At 48.3% G+C, this 20,425-nt stretch overlaps 1 protein-coding gene across 10 annotated transcripts in view; it reads left to right on the top strand.

Annotated features, from left to right (window-relative positions):
- The window catches only part of CSK (C-terminal Src kinase), a 79,768-nt gene that overhangs the window by 50,945 nt on the left and 8,398 nt on the right, over positions 1-20,425 (top strand). For all 10 annotated transcript variants that reach the window (XM_083460533.1, XM_083460532.1, XM_083460529.1 and 7 more), the window contains 7 exons: positions 6,001-6,114; positions 8,447-8,559; positions 10,904-11,123; positions 15,607-15,700; positions 15,931-15,996; positions 17,916-18,015; positions 19,435-19,525. In XM_083460533.1, the coding sequence (XP_083316659.1) occupies positions 6,001-6,114; positions 8,447-8,559; positions 10,904-11,123; positions 15,607-15,700; positions 15,931-15,996; positions 17,916-18,015; positions 19,435-19,525 (798 nt within the window). The remainder of the gene's footprint in view (positions 1-6,000; positions 6,115-8,446; positions 8,560-10,903; positions 11,124-15,606; positions 15,701-15,930; positions 15,997-17,915; positions 18,016-19,434; positions 19,526-20,425) is intronic.

Raw genomic sequence — 20,425 nt, 5'->3', positions numbered from 1 at the left:
CCAGCGAGCGATCTCCCCTTCCCACCCAGAAAGCTCATTTAAAAAAAAGTTTTCAAGCCCTGTGGATGCATGTGGTTTCCTTGATCTCAAATAACAATTTCTCAGTAGAGCTTCCCAGGCGCTCAGCAGAGCAAATGCTGTGAGATTTGCTAGCAGCCCTCTAAGTAAGGAATCAAACCGATGGGTGCATTTGTAATAAGCACAATTTTGGGGAGCACCCAGACGCTGGTTTCCTCCGCTAGAGAACCGGGGCGGGGTGTGCGCACCTCTTGGTTTCAGTGCTGTGCAAAGGTGGGAGCACTTGCGCTCTTCCTCCCCACCCCCTTCTCTGGCTGAGAGGTTCTGAATTTTGCACAACATCCTGAATCTACAGAAGTCTTCAGATTTTGCAGATGCATCGTTTTTGAGAGCTGGGTGTCAGGACTGGTCGTTGTCCTCTTCAGATCACCACACAAACGCTTCTTGTTCTTTTATAAAACTTTTTATTGCGTATTAACAAAACATTCTTATAAACAGTTCTTAACTATTATTCCTCAGAGTCACTTCTTTCAGATACCTTCTGAGCTCTGCTTCTCCATGACCAGCCACTCTCAAAATGGCGAAGGCGCCTTTCCCTTCGCTTTCCCGCTCTTTTTTCTAACCTCCTGGCTAGAGCTGGCCTGTATCTCCTCTCCTCCGAATCTGAGCTAGAACTTAACCCTTGCCTTTCCTGTGAACAACCGGTCCCTCCCTGTTGTTCCTCTTGCTCCCTTCTATTAGATTCACTGCTCTCCTCCCCCCCTTGGGGAATGCTTTCTCCCTCTGATAAACTGAAAAGCTCTAATTCTTCCCTGACATCACCCCCTCCCCTAAGCCCCCCTTCCTCCTCCTCGCTCTCCTCTGTTTCTGGAGGACCGAACCCTATGAACTCCTCTTCCTCGCTATCTGTCTCTTCAAAAATTTCTTGAAGATGCCAGTTCTGGGGTTTTGGCTTGTGGGGATATTTTCTATGAAATTCTCGCTGCAATTCCGGAACGTTAATTTTTTCTGCTGGTTCCCATGAGTTCTCAGACTCATCTAACCCTTTCCATGCAACCAAATACTGTAATTTCCTCCTACTTATTCTCGAGTCTAATATCTCTTCCACTTCGGTCTCTTCTTCCCCCATCATGGTGGGGAAAGGAGGTGGTTCCCTTGAGATTTGATACTTATGTGCTGGTACAAACACTGACAATAAAGATCTATGAAATACAGGGTGTATTCTCATATTTTCAGGCAAATGAAGCTTGAAAGCGACTGGGTTAATTTGAGCCTTTACTTGGAAAGGTCCCAATCTCCTTGGTTCTAGCTTTTTACACTTCCCTCGTATTGGTAGTCCCTTGGTAGACAGCCATACCCAGCTCCCTACTTGGATTTCTTCCCCAACTCGCCGGTGCCTATCTGCAGCTTTTTTGTAAGCCTCTTTAGCTTCTTCCAAATCCTCTTTCAATATCTCATGCATGCACCTCAACTCCTCTATCATTTGTTCTGCTGCTGGTACTGCTAACTGCTCCTCTTGACCTGGGAATGCCCTTGGGTGCAAGCCATAGTTTGCCACAAATGGGGCTCTGCCCGTAGACACATGCATTGCATTATTATACGCAAACTCTGCTAGACTCAACTTCTCTAACCACCCGCTCTGCTGATAACCAGCATAACACCTCAGATATTGTTGTAGTGTTGCATTCGTTCTTTCAGCTTCCCCATTGGTTTGCGGGTGTCTCGCTGACGTGAGGCTTAGCTCCACATCTAGTAACTGCATTAACCTCTTCCAAAATTGTGATGTAAATTGGGCCCCTCTATCTGAAATGATTTGTGATGGCATACCATGCAACCTAAAAATATTATCTAAAAACATCTTTGCAGTTTCCTGTGCGGTCGGAATTTTGGTACATGGTATGAAATGTGCCATCTTGGTTAGCATGTCAACCACTACAAAGATCACTGTTTGCCTGTGCGATGACGGTAGATCCGTTATAAAATCCATAGACACCACATCCCAAGGCCTTCCCGGCGTGGGCATAGGTTGCAACAACCCTGCGGGAGCTGCTCTGGGTGCCTTGGCTCGTTGACATACTTCACAACCTCTTACATATTGTGTTACTTCCTCCCTCAACTTTGGCCACCAGAACTGCCGTGTGATCTGATACAGGGTCTTTTCTCTACCAAAATGTCCTGCAGTCGGGTTATCATGATGTTGCCTCAACACTTTACCTCTTAATTCACCTGCAGGTACATACAGCACCCCTCTCCTGTACAACAATCCATCTTTTTCTTTGAAACCTTCCTCTTCCCCTTTACCTTTTCTCAGTTCCTCCATTTTCTTTTGTGCAAACTCATCTGTTACTGTCAATTGCTGGAATTCCCTGCCGTCCACTACTACGGCTGCACACCCCCACTGATCCGATCTCAGCATTTCTCGCAACTTGGGAGGTGCTTCCCCTTCCATATACTCAGGTTTGCGCGATAGCGCGTCTGCACGAATGTTTTGATGCCCAGGTATGTACTCAATCCTAAAATTAAACCCAGCAAAAAACTCTGCCCACCTAATTTGCCTTTGGTTTAGCTGTCTAGCAGTTCTCCAATACTCTAAATTCTTATGATCTGTTTGTACCACCACCTGATGTGATGCCCCTTCCAAAAAATGTCTCCACACTTTAAAGGCAGTGTGCACAGCTAAAAGTTCCTTATCAAATATGGTGTAGTTTTGTTCTGATTGATTTAATTTTCTAGAGTAGAATGCACAGGGTCTCCAGTCCCCTTCCTTGTCCTGTTGCAGCAGAATGGCCCCAATAGCCCTGTCAGAGGCATCAGTTTCTACCTTTATACGCTTACTTGGATCTAGGTGCATAAGATATTTTTCTGAAGCAAACACCACCTTTAATTTATCAAAGGCCTTCTGTGCTTCCTCAGTCCATCTGAATGGCCCCTTGCCTCTTAGACAATCAGTTAGTGGCGCTGTGATTTTGGAGTAATTACCTATGAATTTACGATAGAAATTAGCAAATCCTAAAAACCTCTGTAGATCTTTCTTAGTTTTAGGTGCCTCCCATTCCACCACTGCCTGAACTTTACTGGGGTCCATGTGCACCCCTTTGTGGGAAATGCAATATCCCAGGAACTCCACCTTTTGTGTGTGGAATTTACACTTCTCTAACTTCACATATAACCTGTTGGTCCTCAATCTCTCTAACACCTGTGTGACATGTTTTACGTGTTCCTCCATACTTTCACTATATATTAAGAGGTCATCTAAATAAGAGACACAGAACTGATCCAGTATACCTGCTAAGACGTGATTGATGAAGGTTTGAAATACCCCTGAGCCATTTTGCAAGCCAAAAGGCATTACCAAGAATTCAAATGCACCATACTTAGTACAAAAACTGGTTTTCCAATCATCCCCTTCTCTGACCCTTATCAGATTATATGCTCCTCGTAGATCAAGCTTGGTAAAGACTTTGGCTGACCTTACTCTCTCTAAGAGGTCATCTATACGTGGCAGTGGGCACACACGAGGCTTCATTTGACTGTTAAGGATTCTGAAGTCACATACTAATCTTGGTGCCCCTTCCTCACCTTTCTTTTTGACAAAAAAGACAGGAGCACCCCCAGAGGCCGTAGACTCTCTAATAAAACCTCTCTGCAAATTCTTTTGCAGGAACTCCCTCAATGCTGCAGATTCTACTTCCGACATGGCATATATCTTGCTTGGTGGCAACTGTGCCCCAGGGACTAGATCTATCTTGCAATCATAGGGCCTATGTGGTGGAAGTTTATCTGCTTCTTTTTCACAAAAAACATCCTGATAAGCCATATATTGTGATGGAATCTCACTTTCATTCCCCATCAACTTCCCTTCTACCTCTGTTCCCATTACTTCCACAGACAAAGCAACGCCTTGCATCTCTTCCTTTCCCTGCATTTCCTCTTACCATGGAAGAGGTAGTAACTGGGAGGGGTCTGGCTGCTCCTAATTCCATGGGCTCTGGTCGCTCTCGTCCTGTCACGTTGCCCGCTCTGCTCTCTGTACTTTCGATATTATTTTCCCGCCACCGTGGTCTCCATTGTTCCTTCTTTTCACTAGCCCTCCGTTCCACGCGTAGGCTCAATTGCAGGCACGTTCGGACCAGAGAGTCCAAGGAACTAGGTTCTGGCATTTGGGCCAATTGGTCTAAAATCTCATCATTCAGTCCTTCCCTAAAAAGGGCTGCAACTGTTGGGGAATTCAGATCCCATTTTAATTTCTGCACCAGCAAACTAAAGTTGGACCAATAAACTCCCACAGTGTCTTTTCCTTGTCTCATTCTCAACAGCTGCCTAGCTGTGGTTGTTTCATGCGCAGGGTCTAAGAAAATTGTGTCTAGATACTGCAGAAAAATTTGTAGATTTCCTAGGGCGACATCCCTCCGAGATATGAGGGGTATAACACAGTCCTTAGCCCTCCCTTCCAAGAAATTAATCACATAAGCAACCTTCTCTTGCTCAGATTGAAATTCTTTATCCTTTATCTCAATTATGTAAGAAATTTCTGTCTTGAAAGCCATGTATTCAGAGCTTTCTCCCTTGAAGCTACGTGGACGTACAGTAAATGTTTGACTCACTCTATCTCCACACGTCGATTGCAGCATGGTTCTATGTTCTCCCAGTGCTGCCGATAGTACGTCGACTTGACTTTTCAACTGTAAGTTCTGTTGCCATAAGTCCTGTAATGTTAGCTGGAGCGCGGGGGTTTCTCCTTGCCCAACTGGCGCCACAGCTCCATCCATTTTGGTTTCTCCTTCTTTACTTATAGTGAAGAGGCGCAGAGCAGAAGGTATTCTGTCAGGACTGGTCGTTGTCCTCTTCAGATCACCACACAAACGCTTCTTGTTCTTTTATAAAACTTTTTATTGCGTATTAACAAAACATTCTTATAAACAGTTCTTAACTATTATTCCTCAGAGTCACTTCTTTCAGATACCTTCTGAGCTCTGCTTCTCCATGACCAGCCACTCTCAAAATGGCGAAGGCGCCTTTCCCTTCGCTTTCCCGCTCTTTTTTCTAACCTCCTGGCTAGAGCTGGCCTGTATCTCCTCTCCTCCGAATCTGAGCTAGAACTTAACCCTTGCCTTTCCTGTGAACAACCGGTCCCTCCCTGTTGTTCCTCTTGCTCCCTTCTATTAGATTCACTGCTCTCCTCCCCCCCTTGGGGAATGCTTTCTCCCTCTGATAAACTGAAAAGCTCTAATTCTTCCCTGACACTGGGCGTGTGGCTTCTTGAAGGTGGCTTGTGCAAGAGCCCAAAGGTGTAACTTCCCTGCCCTCTCTGCCATCCCTAACGTGAATCTGGGCTGCAACATTTAATTAGCTGGGTAGGTGGGAAGGGGTGCCTTCCAGAGGCTGGTATGATGCTGCTTTGGGTGGATGAGGTGGGGTCGTTGCCAAAGTTCAAGGACACATTTCAGTTGGCCCAAAGCCCAGCAGTTGGAGGCGCAGGGAATTGTAGTCTGACAGTATCTAGGGGGCCCTGGATCTCCATCCTGGTATTTTTCCCCCTTAAAAAAAAAAGCAAGCATGTTTTTCATTCAAAACTATCCTTTCAGTCCTTTTGCAGCTATGTTTCAGAAAAAAAGACAATAAAAAACTCATTTGATTTTAATAGACTCGGATTTCTTTTACCAGGCGTACATAATCCCAAAGGCCAAATTCACACCATGCATTTAAACCACCATGATATCACATTAAATAGTCAAAAGCATTCAAATAATTATGGGACCTGTAGTTTGGCCAGGGTGCCTCTTCCCTTTCTCAGAGCTACAATTCCCAGAAATCCCTGTGAAGATGGATCGATAGTTAGACTTCTCTGGGATGCTTTATTTGATATTCCTGCATTGCAGGGGGTTGGACTAGATGGCCTTTGGGGTCCCTCCTTCCGGCTCTGTGGTTCTGTGAAGTGCCAAGACCCTGTTGAGTCAGCCGTCTCCCTCTTCTCTCCCACAGGCCGTCTGGCCATCTGGTACGGAATGTATTGCTAAGTACAACTTCCATGGCACGGCGGATCAAGACCTCCCGTTCAGCAAAGGGGATGTCCTCACCATTATCTCTGTCACCAAGGTAACCTAGCCGTCTCGGGTACCAGGGAGAAATCAGAAGTTGGGGGAGTGGGGGTGCTCATTTTTCTCGCCCATCAGCAAAGCTGGCTAGTTCCTTTATTGGAGGCAGTAGACCTCTGAAAATGGGTTGCTGGAATCACAAGCGGGGAGAGTTGCTGTTGCTCTAGGGCAGGAGTTGGCAAGGTTTACCTCGCCTGGGCCAGTTCACTCCAGCAGAGATCCCTCCGTGGGCTGGATTGCGCTCGCGCATGAGAGCCTGCGATTTCCAGCATCTGCGCCTACGCAGATGCGATTTCCGGCATCTGCGCATGCACAGACGCAATTTCCGACGCTGTGGAAGCGAGTCCCTGCACTGCACTGCGCTGTGCCAGTTTAGCACAGTGCGCAGGGACTCACTGAGTGGGCAGCTTGTGGGCCAGTAAACAACGCCTGTGGGCCGCTTGTGGCCCATGGGCCTTAGGTTGCCTACCCCTGCTCTCGGGTCCCGCTTTGGGCTCCCCCTTGGGGCTTGGCCACCGTGGCAACAGAATTCTGGGCTGGATGGGCCCCTTCTAAGGATGGGGCAGAGGAGAGCCCAAATGGAAAGTCTTTGACCGAATGCAGCATTTGGCGACCCACTAGCAATAAAACTTAGGCTTGGGCGATGCATCAATACATCCACCCAGGATTGGTTTGAGGGCCAGAGCATGATGGAGCAGTATATCGCAGGTGAAACTGCTGCTGCTCCTGACTCCCTGTGCTCTGGTCCTCAAACCGAGGGAGGAATGAGCCACAAGGCGCCAAGGCCAATATAGCTTGTTCCTCCCTCTGCTTTTCAACCTTGCAATGTATCGCAATATCACGGTGTTTGGCTGGTGATACATCACGTTGTTGAAAAACTGATATCGCCCCTCCCTATTCCACAATTCAAGAAGGACACTGACAAACTGGAACGTGTCCAGAGGAGGGCAACCAAAATGGTCAAAGGCCTGGAAACGATGCCTTATGAGGAATGGCTAAGAGAGCTGGGCATGTTTAGCCTGGAGAAGAGGAGGTTAAGGGGTGATATGATAGCCATGTTCAAATATATAAAAGGATGTCACATAGAGGAGGGAAAAAGGTTGTTTTCTGCTGCTCCAGAGAAGCGGACACGGAGCAATGGATCCAAACTACAAGAAAGAAGATTCCACCTAAACATTAGGAAGAACTTCCTGACAGTAAGAGCTGTTTGACAGTGGAATTTGCTGCCAAGGAGTGTGGTGGAGTCTCCTACTTTGGAGGTCTTTAAGCAGAGGCTTGACAACCATATGTCAGGAGTGCTCTGATGGTGTTTCCTGCTTGGCAGGGGGTTGGACTCGAAGGCCCTTGTGGTCTCTTCCAACTCTATGATTCTATGATTCTATGATTCTATGATTCTATTCATGGGCACTAGAAATTGCTTCCAGTGTCGGAGGCAATATGTCTCTGAATGCCAGTGGCCAGGGAATCACAGGTGGAGAGCGTTGCTGCCCTCATACCTTGCTTGTGGGCTTCTCATACGTGTCTGGTTGGACCCTGTCACAACCAGATCCTGGACGAGATGGAGGTATTTGTTTGGCTCCAAGAGAGCTCTTCACATGATGCTAATGTGCTACTATCCGCAAGATCCAGGCATTTCCTTCTGCGGCTGTGATCTTCCTTCCCTCCCTAGCGACCTGAAAAGGGGCAGGGAAAGCAATATGTTTTAATTGATGTGAGCGTTATTTAAAGTTCTCCAAGAGTAAGACACTTGGTCAGGTCCCAGGGAGAGGATTTGCAGACTGAGCCACTGTATTTGTGAGAAGAGGCTAAACATTGGCAGAGTGTCGAGCTGCCTGGTGGCTGTGAATTTCGAGAGGACAGAGGGGGGGACATGAAGCCCATCAGGGGCAGAAGCCGAGACTGTAAACCATCCGTTATAGCCCACGATGGAGGAAAGAGATTCTGTATGTTTACATACTGTGCAATTTCCACAAGTGCAGCACAAAAACAGCACTGATTTCTGGTCATAGATTTTTATATGGTTTTAATTGTATTATGTATAAGTCGTCGTCTTCTTTTAAATGAACAACAGCATATAGATATATTCAGTGCCTTTTTCCTGGAGGTGCTCAAGGATACACAGTACCGGCACCATTATTTCCTAGAAGAAAAACGCTGGATGTATTCATTGCATGCATCCATCTGAGGAGACGATGGAGGAGTCCACCTTTGGGGGTGTTGGAAAGTCGCTAGAATTGCTGGGATTGTTGCTTTTCAGGGGGTTGGTCTAGATGACATTTGGTGGTCCCTGCCAGCTCCACGATTCTATGCTCACAATTGCTTTCCCTTGCCAGGATCCCAACTGGTACAAAGCGAAGAACAAAGTGGGCCGCGAGGGGATCATCCCGGCCAACTATGTGCAGAAGCGGGAAGGGGTGAAAGCCGGAACCAAGCTCAGCCTGATGCCGTGAGTCCGGGCAGACGGGAGACGCCTGCTGAGCCGAGCTTTGCGCACAGCTCTGGGAGGAGGGCGTGGGCAGGTGGCTGGATCAGCCTTTCCCAACCCGGTGCCCTCCAGGTGTTGTGGACTCCCAGCTCCCATCAGTCCCATCAGCGTCATGGGAGTTGTAATCTAGCAACATCTTGAGAGCACCAGGATATTGGGGGGGGGGGTTCTAGACTGGGGCATCTGGCCTCAATTGGGATTCCAATTCCCATCAGCTCCAGCCAGTGTGGCCAGTAGACAGGCATCACGGGAGCTGGAGGGCGCTCGGTTGGAGAGGCCTGGCCTAGATGAACACAAGGGCCTTTGGGGAAAGGTGTGCCAGCCAGAACTCATTCAGTACATGCAGATTCTTCTCCCTTCCCTATTCTCCTCTCAGCTGCTTTGCAAGTTAGGCTGTGCCAAGAAGAAGCCCACCCAGAGGGCAGCATGACTTGAGTGGGCGTCTGAATGCAGATATACTAGCATAGTTCTCTGTCTCAGTCTGTGACACCGCGCCGACCCTTAGCTCCCCCCAGTAAGCACCCCCACACTTCCTGCCTCTTTCGCCCATGCTCCCCATAGCTCAGGTTCGATCCTCAGTGACTTCTCTAGGTGGGGCTGGAGGAGAATGCTGCCTGAAACTCTGCAGAGTCGCTGCCAGTCAGTGCAGGAGATCCTGCGCTAGATGGACTAGTGGTCTGTGCTTGCAGGAGAAGTGCCATGGCCTGGGGGGTGCAGCCCTTAGGGTTGAGTTGTGCAGGCCATGGACACCCTCGAGGTTGACCACAGATCAGTGCATTCCGCAATAAGGGAAAGGCTGCCGTTTTCCAGGATTTCAATTAGCAGAACAGTGCATTCTTCAGAGGCCTGAGACCGGATCCTGCCTGTGGGCTTCCCCTTGGGCCATCTGTGTGGCCGCTGTGAGAACAAGATGCTGGACTAGGTGGGCCTTTGGCCTGATCCAGCAGGGCTCTTCTTATGGAGGCCTCTTGTGATAGCAGAGCCTCCATGTCCAGGGACAGTCTATCCCTGAATACCAGATAAGGTGGAACAACATTTGGAGAATGCTTTCGCACTCGGGTCCTGCTTCTGGGTGGCTTCTGTGAGAACAGGATGCTGGGCTAGGTGGGCTAATGGCCTGATCCAGCAGGTGCTTTGCATGTTCTTACGACGCGCAAGACCTGATCCGTGACAAACGACAGGAAGACTCCCAGGGGTGCTGGCACACAACAGACCTGATTCTTTCTCTGTGAAGGCTCTCTGCGCATGTGCAGAATCAACAGGCCAATAAATAGAACCATACAGATACAGATGTAGTTACAGATATGACAATGTATTAGCTTGGGGATCAATTCCTAGCTGTTGGAGGCTGTATGATGCAACCTTCCTTCCTTCAGTGTGGGCATTACAGACCAGAAGGCATTGCATCTTCCTAATGGTGCTAGCACAGTGGTGGGAACTTGGAGCCCTAAGAGCCAGTGGTTAGAGTGTAGGACTAGGACGTGGGAGAGACCAGGGTTCGAATCCCCCCGCCCAGCCATGAAGCTCACCTGGGCAAGCTTGGCCCAGTCGCTGCCTCTCAGCCTGACCTACATCAAAGGGTTGTTGTGGGGATTCCAGCAGGGAGAAGAGCCATGCGCACCGCTTGAGCTCCTTGGAGAAGCAGGGATATAAATGCAATAAAGAAATAGTAAATATAAACAAACAAATAAACCTGGGCTGGGTGTACAGGTAAATCAACCGCCTTTAAATCTCTAGGCTGTCCCATGGAAGTGTTAGAAAAATGGCTGGCCATGTTTCCTGTGTTGTCTGGTGGGGGGAGGGGTTAGACTGAGTGGCCCTTTGGGTCCCTTCCAGACCTACAGTTCTATGGTCCTGTGGTTACGAGGTCCAGTTCTGAGGGCCTTCTGGTGGTTCCCTCATTGCGAGAAGCAAAGCTACCCGGAACCAGGCAGAGGGCCTTATCGGTAGTGGCACCCGCCCTGTGGAACGCCCTCCCACCAGATGTCCAAGAGATAAACAACTACCTGACATTTAGAAGTCATCTGAAGGCAGCCCTGTTCAGGGAAGCTTTTAATGTGTGACATTTTAATGTATTTTTAATCTTTGTTGGAAGCTGCCCGGAGTGGCTGGAGAAACCCAGCCAGATGGGTGGGGTACAAATAAATTATTATTATTATTATTATTATTATTATTATTATTATTATTATTATTATTATTATTATTATTACTATTACTATGTGGGCTTCGTGGAGACTGCCGTGGTCACTCTTTCTTCCTTCCCTCTCTCTCCATCTCTCCTTCCCTCCTCCTCTCCCACCCCCAGCTGGTTCCATGGGAAGATCACGCGGGAGCAGGCAGAGAGGCTCCTCTACCCTCCGGAGACGGGCCTCTTCCTGGTCCGCGAGAGCACCAACTACCCCGGGGACTACACGCTGTGCGTCAGCTGCGAGGGGAAGGTGGAGCACTACCGGATCATCTACTCCTCCAGCAAACTCAGCATCGACGAGGAAGTCTACTTTGAGAACCTCATGCAGCTGGTGGAGGTGAGGCTTCAGCAAGGGGGGCAGCAGGAGCAGGGCCAAGTCGGGCAGAGCTGCAGAATCGCTTTCCCGGTGCCGGCGTCCCTTTGGGACGGAGCAACAGCGAGTTTCAGGCAGCAAACGCCTGCGTGCTTCAGCCCTGCCTCAGAGCGGCCTCGTGGTCCAAAGGTGGGCCTGCCATTGTGATCATTTATTCAGCCATTATGCAAGCACGTCAAAGTGCACTGTGGTGGGAAGGTAAACGGCGTTTCTGTGCACTGCTCTGGTTTGCCAGAAGCGGCATAGCCATGCTGGCCACATGACCCGGAAGCTGTACGCCGGCTCCCTCGGCCAGTAAAGCGAGATGAGCGCCGCAACCCCAGAGTCGGTCACGACTGAACCTAATGGTCAGGGGTCCCTTTACCTTTACTACCGTAGTTATGCAGTGGCAGGGAACAAATCATACAGAATCTGTCATAAGGAATAGACGGGAAGCCTGTTCGATAGAAAAAGACCTCTTTTGTTTTATGTTTTGAAAGTTATTAATTGATGTATTAATTCTCTTCTTTTTGCTTTGGCGGTGATGGAATTTTTATTTTCTTTTTCTGTATGGTGTGTTAATGTGAGTGGTATCAATAAAATCTAAATAATAATAATAATAAAATCAAGAGTGCTGTGCCCCTGAGCTGCCACCCTTTGTGCCAGCATGAGGGAGTTGGGCTGTTGCTAGATGCGTTGCCAGATCAGCGGGGGGCCCTGCCCTCCACCTAGGGTTGCTCAGCGGTCACAGCCTGCAAAGCTCAGACTTGTGGAGGGTTTCCTGTTTCTTGCAGAGGCAGGAAGATGCTCTGAGCAATTCCGAAAGTGCCCTACTTGCAGAGCAGGTGTGGGGCCCAGCCAGGGTGTGGGTGTGTGTGGAGAGGACTATGTGCTTACTGGGATGGGGGGAAGAAACAGAGGAGTCAGGGGCCCTCCTTCCAAATAAGTGAGCCCATGTGAAACGCCTCTTCCCCCTCTCACAACAACAGAGGAGGACACCCCCACAAACTGCTCTCCTGGGGTAAGAATACTGCAGAACCCACAGAATGTAGGGCGGTGGGCCACTGTCAACCTCCTACTGCCCCCTTGTGGGGGGATGCCGCCACTGCAACCAGGCTAGATGTGCAACAGACCTTTGAAGAATATTATTATTATTATTATTATTATTATTATTATTATTATTATTATTATTACTACCCCACCCATCTGGCTGAGATATACAGTGGTTCCTTGGTTTAAGAACAGTCTGGTTTAAGAATGATTTGGTTTACAAACTCTGCAAAACCGGAAATAGTGTCTTGGTTTGAGAACTTTACCTCGGTCTAAGAATGGAATCTGAACGGTGGAAGGGCGCCGGCGGCGGGAGGCCACATTAGGGAAAGCGCACCTCGGTTTAAGAACAGTTTTGATTTAAGAACGGACGTCCAGAACGGATTAAGTTCGTAAACCAGGGTACCACTGTGTGTGTGTGTGTGTGTGTGTGTGTGTGTGTGTGTGTATTCCATTCAGCCTCTCTCAAATAGAATAGACTTAATTATTTTTATTATCAGGGCCCACTGTTAGGGTAACTGTAAAGCACGAGTAACATCAACTTTCAATAATAAAACTACAGTAATGTAAGTCGTAATAAAGCAGAATATCAGTACAATCAGCACTCTAAAAACAAAAGAAGCTCAAGGCCGCGTGATGCCTGCTCTGCCTTAGCACGAAGTCAGTTGTTTTGTGTGGCAGGACCCAGACTTTGGAACTCCCTGCCTCTTGAGATCAAGCAGGCGCCTTCCCTGGACTCTTTTTCGGCTCCTGCTGAAAACATTCTTGTTTAGCTGAGCCCACCCAGATGCTTAGAAATGCTGGTGTGAATTTTAATCTGTTTTCGTATTTTAACCTTTTGTATATTTAAGTTTTTCCCCCTTGATTTTCTTTTTTTAATCTTTTTGCAAAACTCTTTGAGGGTTTTGTTTTGCTTTACAATCAAGTGGTGTATAAATGTTAATAAATAAAAAGACCAAGAAGGCGTCTTTCTCCATGGAAATGCTGGAGGAGAGTAGCTCCTGTCTCTTTCTGCACACAAAGCAATGCTCCTCTGCTGAGCTGCAGCCCCGTCTCAAAAGGGATTCTGCCAGGCCTCAAAACTCCCAGCCCTCCAGGACCTGGAGAAGAGCCAGCGCCTACATCTTTTCCCCATTATTATTATTTATATCCCACCGTTTTCCCAGACATGTATTCAAGGCGGTTTACAGATAAAATAGAATCAGCTAAAAACAGGGGCACCAGTCATTAAAAAACAATAGAATTAAAACACTCTATCATATGATGTATTAAAACATTCAGGTAACTATAATAAAAACATCACCGCACCAGCCTTTTCCAGACAAACAGTCAGTTCCCAAAAGCCTGTCGGAACAAGGGATTCTTCAGCTGATGTCAGAAGCACAGCAAAAAGGGAGCCAGTCTGGCTTCTCTAGGAGGGAGTTCCAAAGACAGAGATTCTACCCCAAACTCCTTCCCACCTTTGTCCAGCTTCCATGTTTTTGCCTTTGGGCTTCTCCTCTCTCTTATCCCCCCCCCTTTCCTATCCCAAAAAACCTTGTGACACCTCTCTGGAAGACCGACCTGTCCAGGGCCGCATTTGCTTCAGAGACTTCCAGCGCAAGAAATCTGGCCACAAGATTGCTTGCTGATTTTCCTGCATGCAACTTGCAGAGTGTTCCTTTGGGACTGTGGTGGCTGTTGGAAAGCAGCGTGGGGACAGGGGGACGGACAATGGCAAGCTGCCAGTTCTAGTTTTGCCACCCTCCTCCGCCTCCTGGGTGAGTTCTGCAGAAGGGGGGGAGGGCAGCCAACAGGCAGGGACCGCTGACTTCAGGTGAGAAGGCAAGTGGGGGCAGCAGAGGTAATAATAATAATAATAATAATAATAATAATAATAATAATAATAATTTATTATTTATACCCCGCCCATCTGGCTGGGTTTCCCCAGCCACTCTGGGCGGCTTCCAACAGAACACTAAAATACGATAACCTATTAAACATTAAAAGCTTCCCTAAAGAGGGCTGCCTTCAGAGGTCTTCTAAAAGTTTGGTAGTTATTTTTCTCTTTGACATCTGGTGGGCAGGCGTTCCACAGGGCGGGTGCCACTACCGAGAAGGCCCTCTGCTTGGTTCCCTGTAACTTGGCTTCTCGCAGGGAGGGAACTGCCAGAAGGTCCTCAGTGCTGGACCTCAGCGTCCAGGCAGAAGGATGGGGGTGGAGACGCTCCTTCAGGTTGGTGCTGTTGCTGCTGCCCGCTTGCCCTCAAGTGCCAGCCTTGGCTGCTCTGGCAGTCATTTTCCGGGCCAGGAGTCACTCGACTCCGATATGGCAGCTCTGGAGTTGTGACAGGAGGTTGCACGAAGGGGCTGCAGCCGGGTGGTGGAACATGTGCTTTTCTTTTTTCTTTTTTGAATTTGCATTTTATTTATTTGTTAACATTCTTACATTACATCTGTAAGCGTTGTCATATTGCATTACAGGACTTACTACAATATAATTTCCAACATGTATACATAAATTATATACAAATTTTGTATACCTAGAAAGATAATGAAACAAACAAACAAACAAAAAATCAAAGAGAAAAAACAAAAACAATTCCCCCCCCAAATCATATACATACCAACACTCTAGACTTCCTGTCTTTCCTGTTGTATATTCCTTTTTTACAAATGAATGTACTCTTGTTATTGTATATTTCTTTAGGTAAGGGTAAGCGTAAAGGTAAAGGGACCCCTGACCATTAGGTCCAGTTGCGGACAACTCTGGGGTTGCAGCGCTCATCTCGCTTTATTGGCCGAGGGAGCCAGCGTACAGCTTCCGGGTCATGTGGCCAGCATGACTAAGCTGCTTCTGGGGAACCAGAGCAGCGCATGGAAATGCCATTTACCTTCCCGCCGGAGCGGTACCTATTTATCTACTTGTACTTTGACGTGCTTTCGAACTGCTAGGTTGGCAGGAGCAGGGACCGATCAATGGGAGCTCACCCCGTCGCAGGGATTCGAACTGCTGACCTTCTGATCGGCAGGCCCTAGGCTCTGTGGTTTAACCCACAGCGCCACCCACATCCCTGTATACCTCTTTACGTATTAATACATTCCTATACCAATATGTGCTCTTAGTCTTATTTTGGAGCATGTGCCTTTCAGATAGTCAGAGCGGCACTTTCCTGGGTTTCAGCAGTTCCGTTCGCCACGGCGAGTCCAATCCCACCTCTTGGCGAGCATGTCAAGGGGGCCAGTCCTCCTTTGCAGAGGTGCTCAGGGCTGGTGCTCAGTAAGGGACTGGTGGATGCCCCATGAGAAGGCGTTCAGGGTGTCTTCGAGAAGCAGCACCCAAGCCAGCCTGCTCCTCTGGGTGGGAAAGGGGCATCCGGGTGCTGGACTCTGGTTTGATCTGACGTTCTCTCCCCCCTGTCCCCCCTCCACTTGGCAGCACTACACCTCGGATCCTGACGGGCTCTGCACTCGCCTCATCAAGCCAAAGGTCATGGAGGGCACGGTGGCTGCTCAGGACGAGTTCTCACGCGGTGAGCATGGTGCCAGGATTGGGCAGACCCTTTGGTTGGGCTGGGCTCCCGTGGGAGTTGGCACACGGCTTATTTATTTTTATTATTGGTTGTTAGCCGCCCTGAGCCTGGTCTTGGCTGGGGAGGGCGGGGTATAAATTATTATTATTATTATTATTATTATTATTATTATTATTATTATTATTATTTTTTGACTTCCTCTCCCTTTCTGTATCTCTGCCCTCTTCCAGGCGGGTGGTCCCTCAACATGAAGGACTTGAAACTGCTGCAGATCATCGGGAAAGGGGAGTTTGGAGGTGAGTTGGGCAGTGATGGCAAGTGATGGCGCAGGGAGATCTTTCTTCTCCTGCAGCTGGGGAAGTCAGGCCCCTCCATGGCTCTGTTAAGGGTCATGGTCAAAGTTAATGGATATCCCATGAAGCTGAATGCTCAAGGATTTGGGACAGATAAAGGACTTCTTTATGCAGCGCATAGTTAAACTACCAAACTCCCTTTTGCAGGAAACAGTGATGGCCAACAACCTACAGGTGGCTTTAAAAGATTAGGCAGATTTCATGGGGGAGAGGGCTATTGATGGCTACTAGCCATGATGTCTGTGCTCTGCTTCTACGGCCAGAGCCAGCAATGCTCCTGGATACCAGTTGCTGGAAGCCATAGGGAGAAGAGGGCTTGTGTTCGAATCCCGCTTGCTGGTCTCCTGCAGGCATCTGGTTGGCCAGTGTGAGAAGATGATGCTGGACTACATTGGCCATGGGCCTGATCCAGCCGGTTGTTCTCCTGAGCCAGGCTCAGCTAAGAACCTCGGAAGCTCATGAGGGCCCACTTCAGACGCTAAAGGTCCCCTGTTCAGTCCACACTAGCCTCTCCAGGTGGGAAGGTCCCCTTGCTTCTAGTCAGGGTAAATACTCTTGCTAGAAGCTCGGTTTGCCCTCACCGGTTCTGGAAGGCTCCTATAGAAGAGTCCCGTACGCACAGAGACTTTGCGCTTGCCCGTTAGGGGAAATAGGACGCCCCAAACATATATATTTTTAGATGTCCTTTTTATGTTGAGATCCGTAGAGCCACCATTGATCCTTTGCTGAAGAGGCTCGTCGAACTTTCAGACAAGTCTAAACGTAATTCTCTCCTCTTAGGCAAAGATCACAAGACGACCTGGCTGGTAGCCAGATTCTGCGCCCAGATTTCTAGGCACAGATCATCCTCTAGAACAAAATACCTCACTAGGGAAATGCTGAAATCGCCCTTTGGGGCGCCTCAGCGTCAATTTTTTTTTTTTTATGGTAGCCCAAATCTCAGTTGTACGGGTGTACAGTGGTACCTCGGGTTACATACGCTTCAGGTTACAGACTCCGCTAACCCAGGAATATTACCTCGGGTTAAGAACTTTGCTTCAGGATGAGAACAGAAATCATGCTCTGGCGGCGCTGCGGCAGCAGGAGGCCCCATTAGCTAAAGTGGTGCTTCAGGCTAAGAACAGTTTCAGGTTAAGAACAGACCTCCGGAACGAATTAAGTACTTAACCCGAGGTACCACTGTATGTATATATCTCAATTTTAACTCATGAGCTATTGCTGCATTCTGCTCCGATTGTATATTTTATCTTTATGAACGCTGTTTTTATTGTGTTATGTTACGTGAGCTGGTCTTGGACCGTAATAAATTATCTATCCATCTAGTCAGGGTAAAACCACCTTGAGCCAAGGTGATTTGACTCCGTGTGAGGCACCCTTCCTATGTTCCTCCCTTAACGAAAAGGGCTGTGGACTGGTGTTCTCTCCCTGGACATAAGCTATGTGACAGCCAATGGTCCTCCCCCTCCTGTAGCTTCCAGCAACTGCTATTCAGAAGCATTTAGTACTTCTGAGTGTGGAGAGCACAGCATAGCCATCCTGACCAGGAGCCATTGACAGCCTTCTCCTCCACCAAGAATTTGTCCAATTCCCTTTTAAAGGCATCTAGGTTAGTGACCATCCCTGTCTCATGTGGGAGGGAGTTCCACTGTTTAACTCCGTGCTGCGCGAAGAAGCCCTTTTATCTGCCCAAACCTCAGCTTCGAGGAGAAGAGAGGGCGGCTTAATGGCCTGAGCTGTGAGCCTCTCCGAGGGCACCTGGCTGCTGTTTCCTGGAAGCAGGGTGCTGGGTTCAAGGGACCTTGACCTGTGCTCGTGTCTCCCAGCCCTGCGCCCCCCCTTCAGATTGCCCTTCTTCTTTCCAGATGTGATGCTGGGCGACTACCATGGGAACAAAGTGGCCGTGAAGTGCATCAAGAACGACGCCACCGCCCAGGCCTTCCTGGCCGAGGCCTCGGTGATGACGTGAGTGCTGGCGGGGGGGGGGGGGGCGGGCAAGTCCAACAATATCTGCAGGGCGCCAGCTTGACACGGAGGTTTGCCCAAGGAAGTGAGATTGATAGCACTGAGGATGGAGGCAAAAGCCCGTCAGTAGGTCCGCATGGGATTTCTCCCAGAGTAAGCACCTGGGTTGCTTAAGAGTTGGGAGAAGGGTGCTGGGCCCCATGACGGACTGGGCTTCAGGGCTCCAGTCTGACATCCGCATGACTGAACCGGGGCCACAGCTCAGCACCTGCTGTGCCTGCAGAAGATCCCAGGTTCAGTCCACGATGGCATCTCCAAATAGAGATGGGAAAGACTCGCACCTGAAGCCCCCGAGGAACTGCCGCCAGGCCTTGTTGGGAGCTCTGAGCTAGCTGGACCAGGGGCCTAACTCTGGTCTAGGGCATAATAATAATAATAATAATAATAATAATAATAATAATAATAATATATTATTTATACCCCGCCCATCTGGCTGGGTTTCCCCAGCCACTCTGGGCGGCTTCCAACAAAACACTAAAATACAATAACCTATTAAACATTAAAAGCTTCCCTAAACAGGGCTGCCTTCAGATGTCTTCTAAAAGTTTGGTAGATATTTTTCTCTTTGACATCTGGTGGGAGGGCGTTCCGCAGGGCGGGTGCCACTGCTGAGAAGGCCCTCTGCCTAGTTCTCTGTAACTTGGCTTCTCGCAGTGAGGGAACCGCCAGAAGGCCCTCGGAGCTGGACCTCAGTGTCCGGGCAGAACTATGGGGGTGGAGATGCTCCTTTAGGTATACTGGACCGAGGCCGTTTAGGGCTTTAAGGGTCAACACCAACACTTTGAATTGTGCTCAGAAATGCACTGTCCTTCCTGACATTCTTCTGAGAGATGAGTGTAAGGAGGCTTCCCTGGGGTATCCAAGGCCCCCCAACACTTGGGCCCTTGGATGTCAGCAGTGTCCCTGCTGTGTCACCAGTCATTTATTTAGTTATTAAATTCATATGTCGTACTTCATATGAGGATCTCGGGGCGTTTCACAACACAAAAATACATGATAAAAGCACAAAATAAATAGAACGAAACGAAACAAACCCCCTCCCACAAACACATTTAAAAGGCTGTTGGAATAACAATCGGCCAAAGGCCTGGTTGAAGAGGAACATTTTCACCTGGCGCCTTAAGGTGTGAAATGGAGGTGCCAGCCAAACTGCCCTGGGGAGAGCGTTCCACAGAATGTGGTGACTGGGCCAAGGCCACATAGTAAGCTTCATAGCTGAGCGGGGTGGGGATTTGAACCCTGGTCTGAAGGGCTCCTAGACTGACACTCGTACAACTACACTGCGCTGCCTCTGATACCAGCCAGTGGCCTGTGGATGACACCTTCTCTTCCCTCCCTCCCCGGCCAATCTCATTGCAGGCAGCTCCGGCACAGCAACCTGGTTCAGATGCTGGGGGTGATTGTGGAGGAGAAGGGCGGCCTCTACCTCGTCACAGAGTACATGGCAAAGGTAAGGGGCTGGTGCTGCCCTGGGGGCTTCCTGGTGCTGCTGGCCAGGGGTGCTCAAAAGGCTTGGCCACCCTACCAGGCAGTTTTCAGCAGCTGGGCAGGACCTACGGCCAGACCGTGGCCTGGTCAAAGGGGGTGGGGGCACGACTGCTGTATAAAAACATGGTGAACTGAATTTTTATTTTTTAAAATAATTTTTATTAGTTTTTCAACATATCATTTTCAACAGTAATTAAACATACTTTCATATCTTATACCATTTTTTTTTTACTTCCATCAATCACATCTGAAAATTTTCCAATCTATTCACTAAATATACATTTCTTACTTCCACAATTACATTTAATTCATAACTAATATCTCTATTCTTTCTCTACTTTGCAATGCTTCATACATTTCCCCTTACAAAACTTCTTGTAGTCCTACTAGCGTAATTAGTTGATTACAGTTGCTCTTCAAATAGTTTGTATATTTCTTCCAATCTTCTGTAAACCCGCAGGTTTCGAGTCCTTCCTGTCATTTTGTCTAATTCTGCATAGTCCATTAATTTTGTCTGCCATTCTCCTTTCATCGGAATTTCTTCTTGTTTTCATTTCTGGGCTATCAATACTCTTGCTGCAATTGTTGCATATAAAAACAATTTAACATCTTGCCTATTAATATCTTCGCCGATAATACCGAGTGTGTAACAACTTTTAAAGGCTTTAGAAATTGCCCAACTCCTTAGCCAAAGACCACCCAAAAGTATCATACCAGGTCACAGAAAGAGGCTTTCTGCAACAGAAAGTTGAGAATGTGACTTGATTCCTGTCTGTCAATATACCTACCTGGGCCATTCTTTTGAAACGTTATATACCATAAAGGCCGATCCCATTCATACTCAGAAGATGATCTTTGTAAC

The sequence above is a fragment of the Podarcis liolepis genome (assembly GCF_965112155.1).
Source record: "Podarcis liolepis genome assembly, chromosome: 9".
Classification (NCBI taxonomy): domain Eukaryota; kingdom Metazoa; phylum Chordata; class Lepidosauria; order Squamata; family Lacertidae; genus Podarcis; species Podarcis liolepis.
This window is presented reverse-complemented; position numbering and strand designations above follow the sequence as displayed.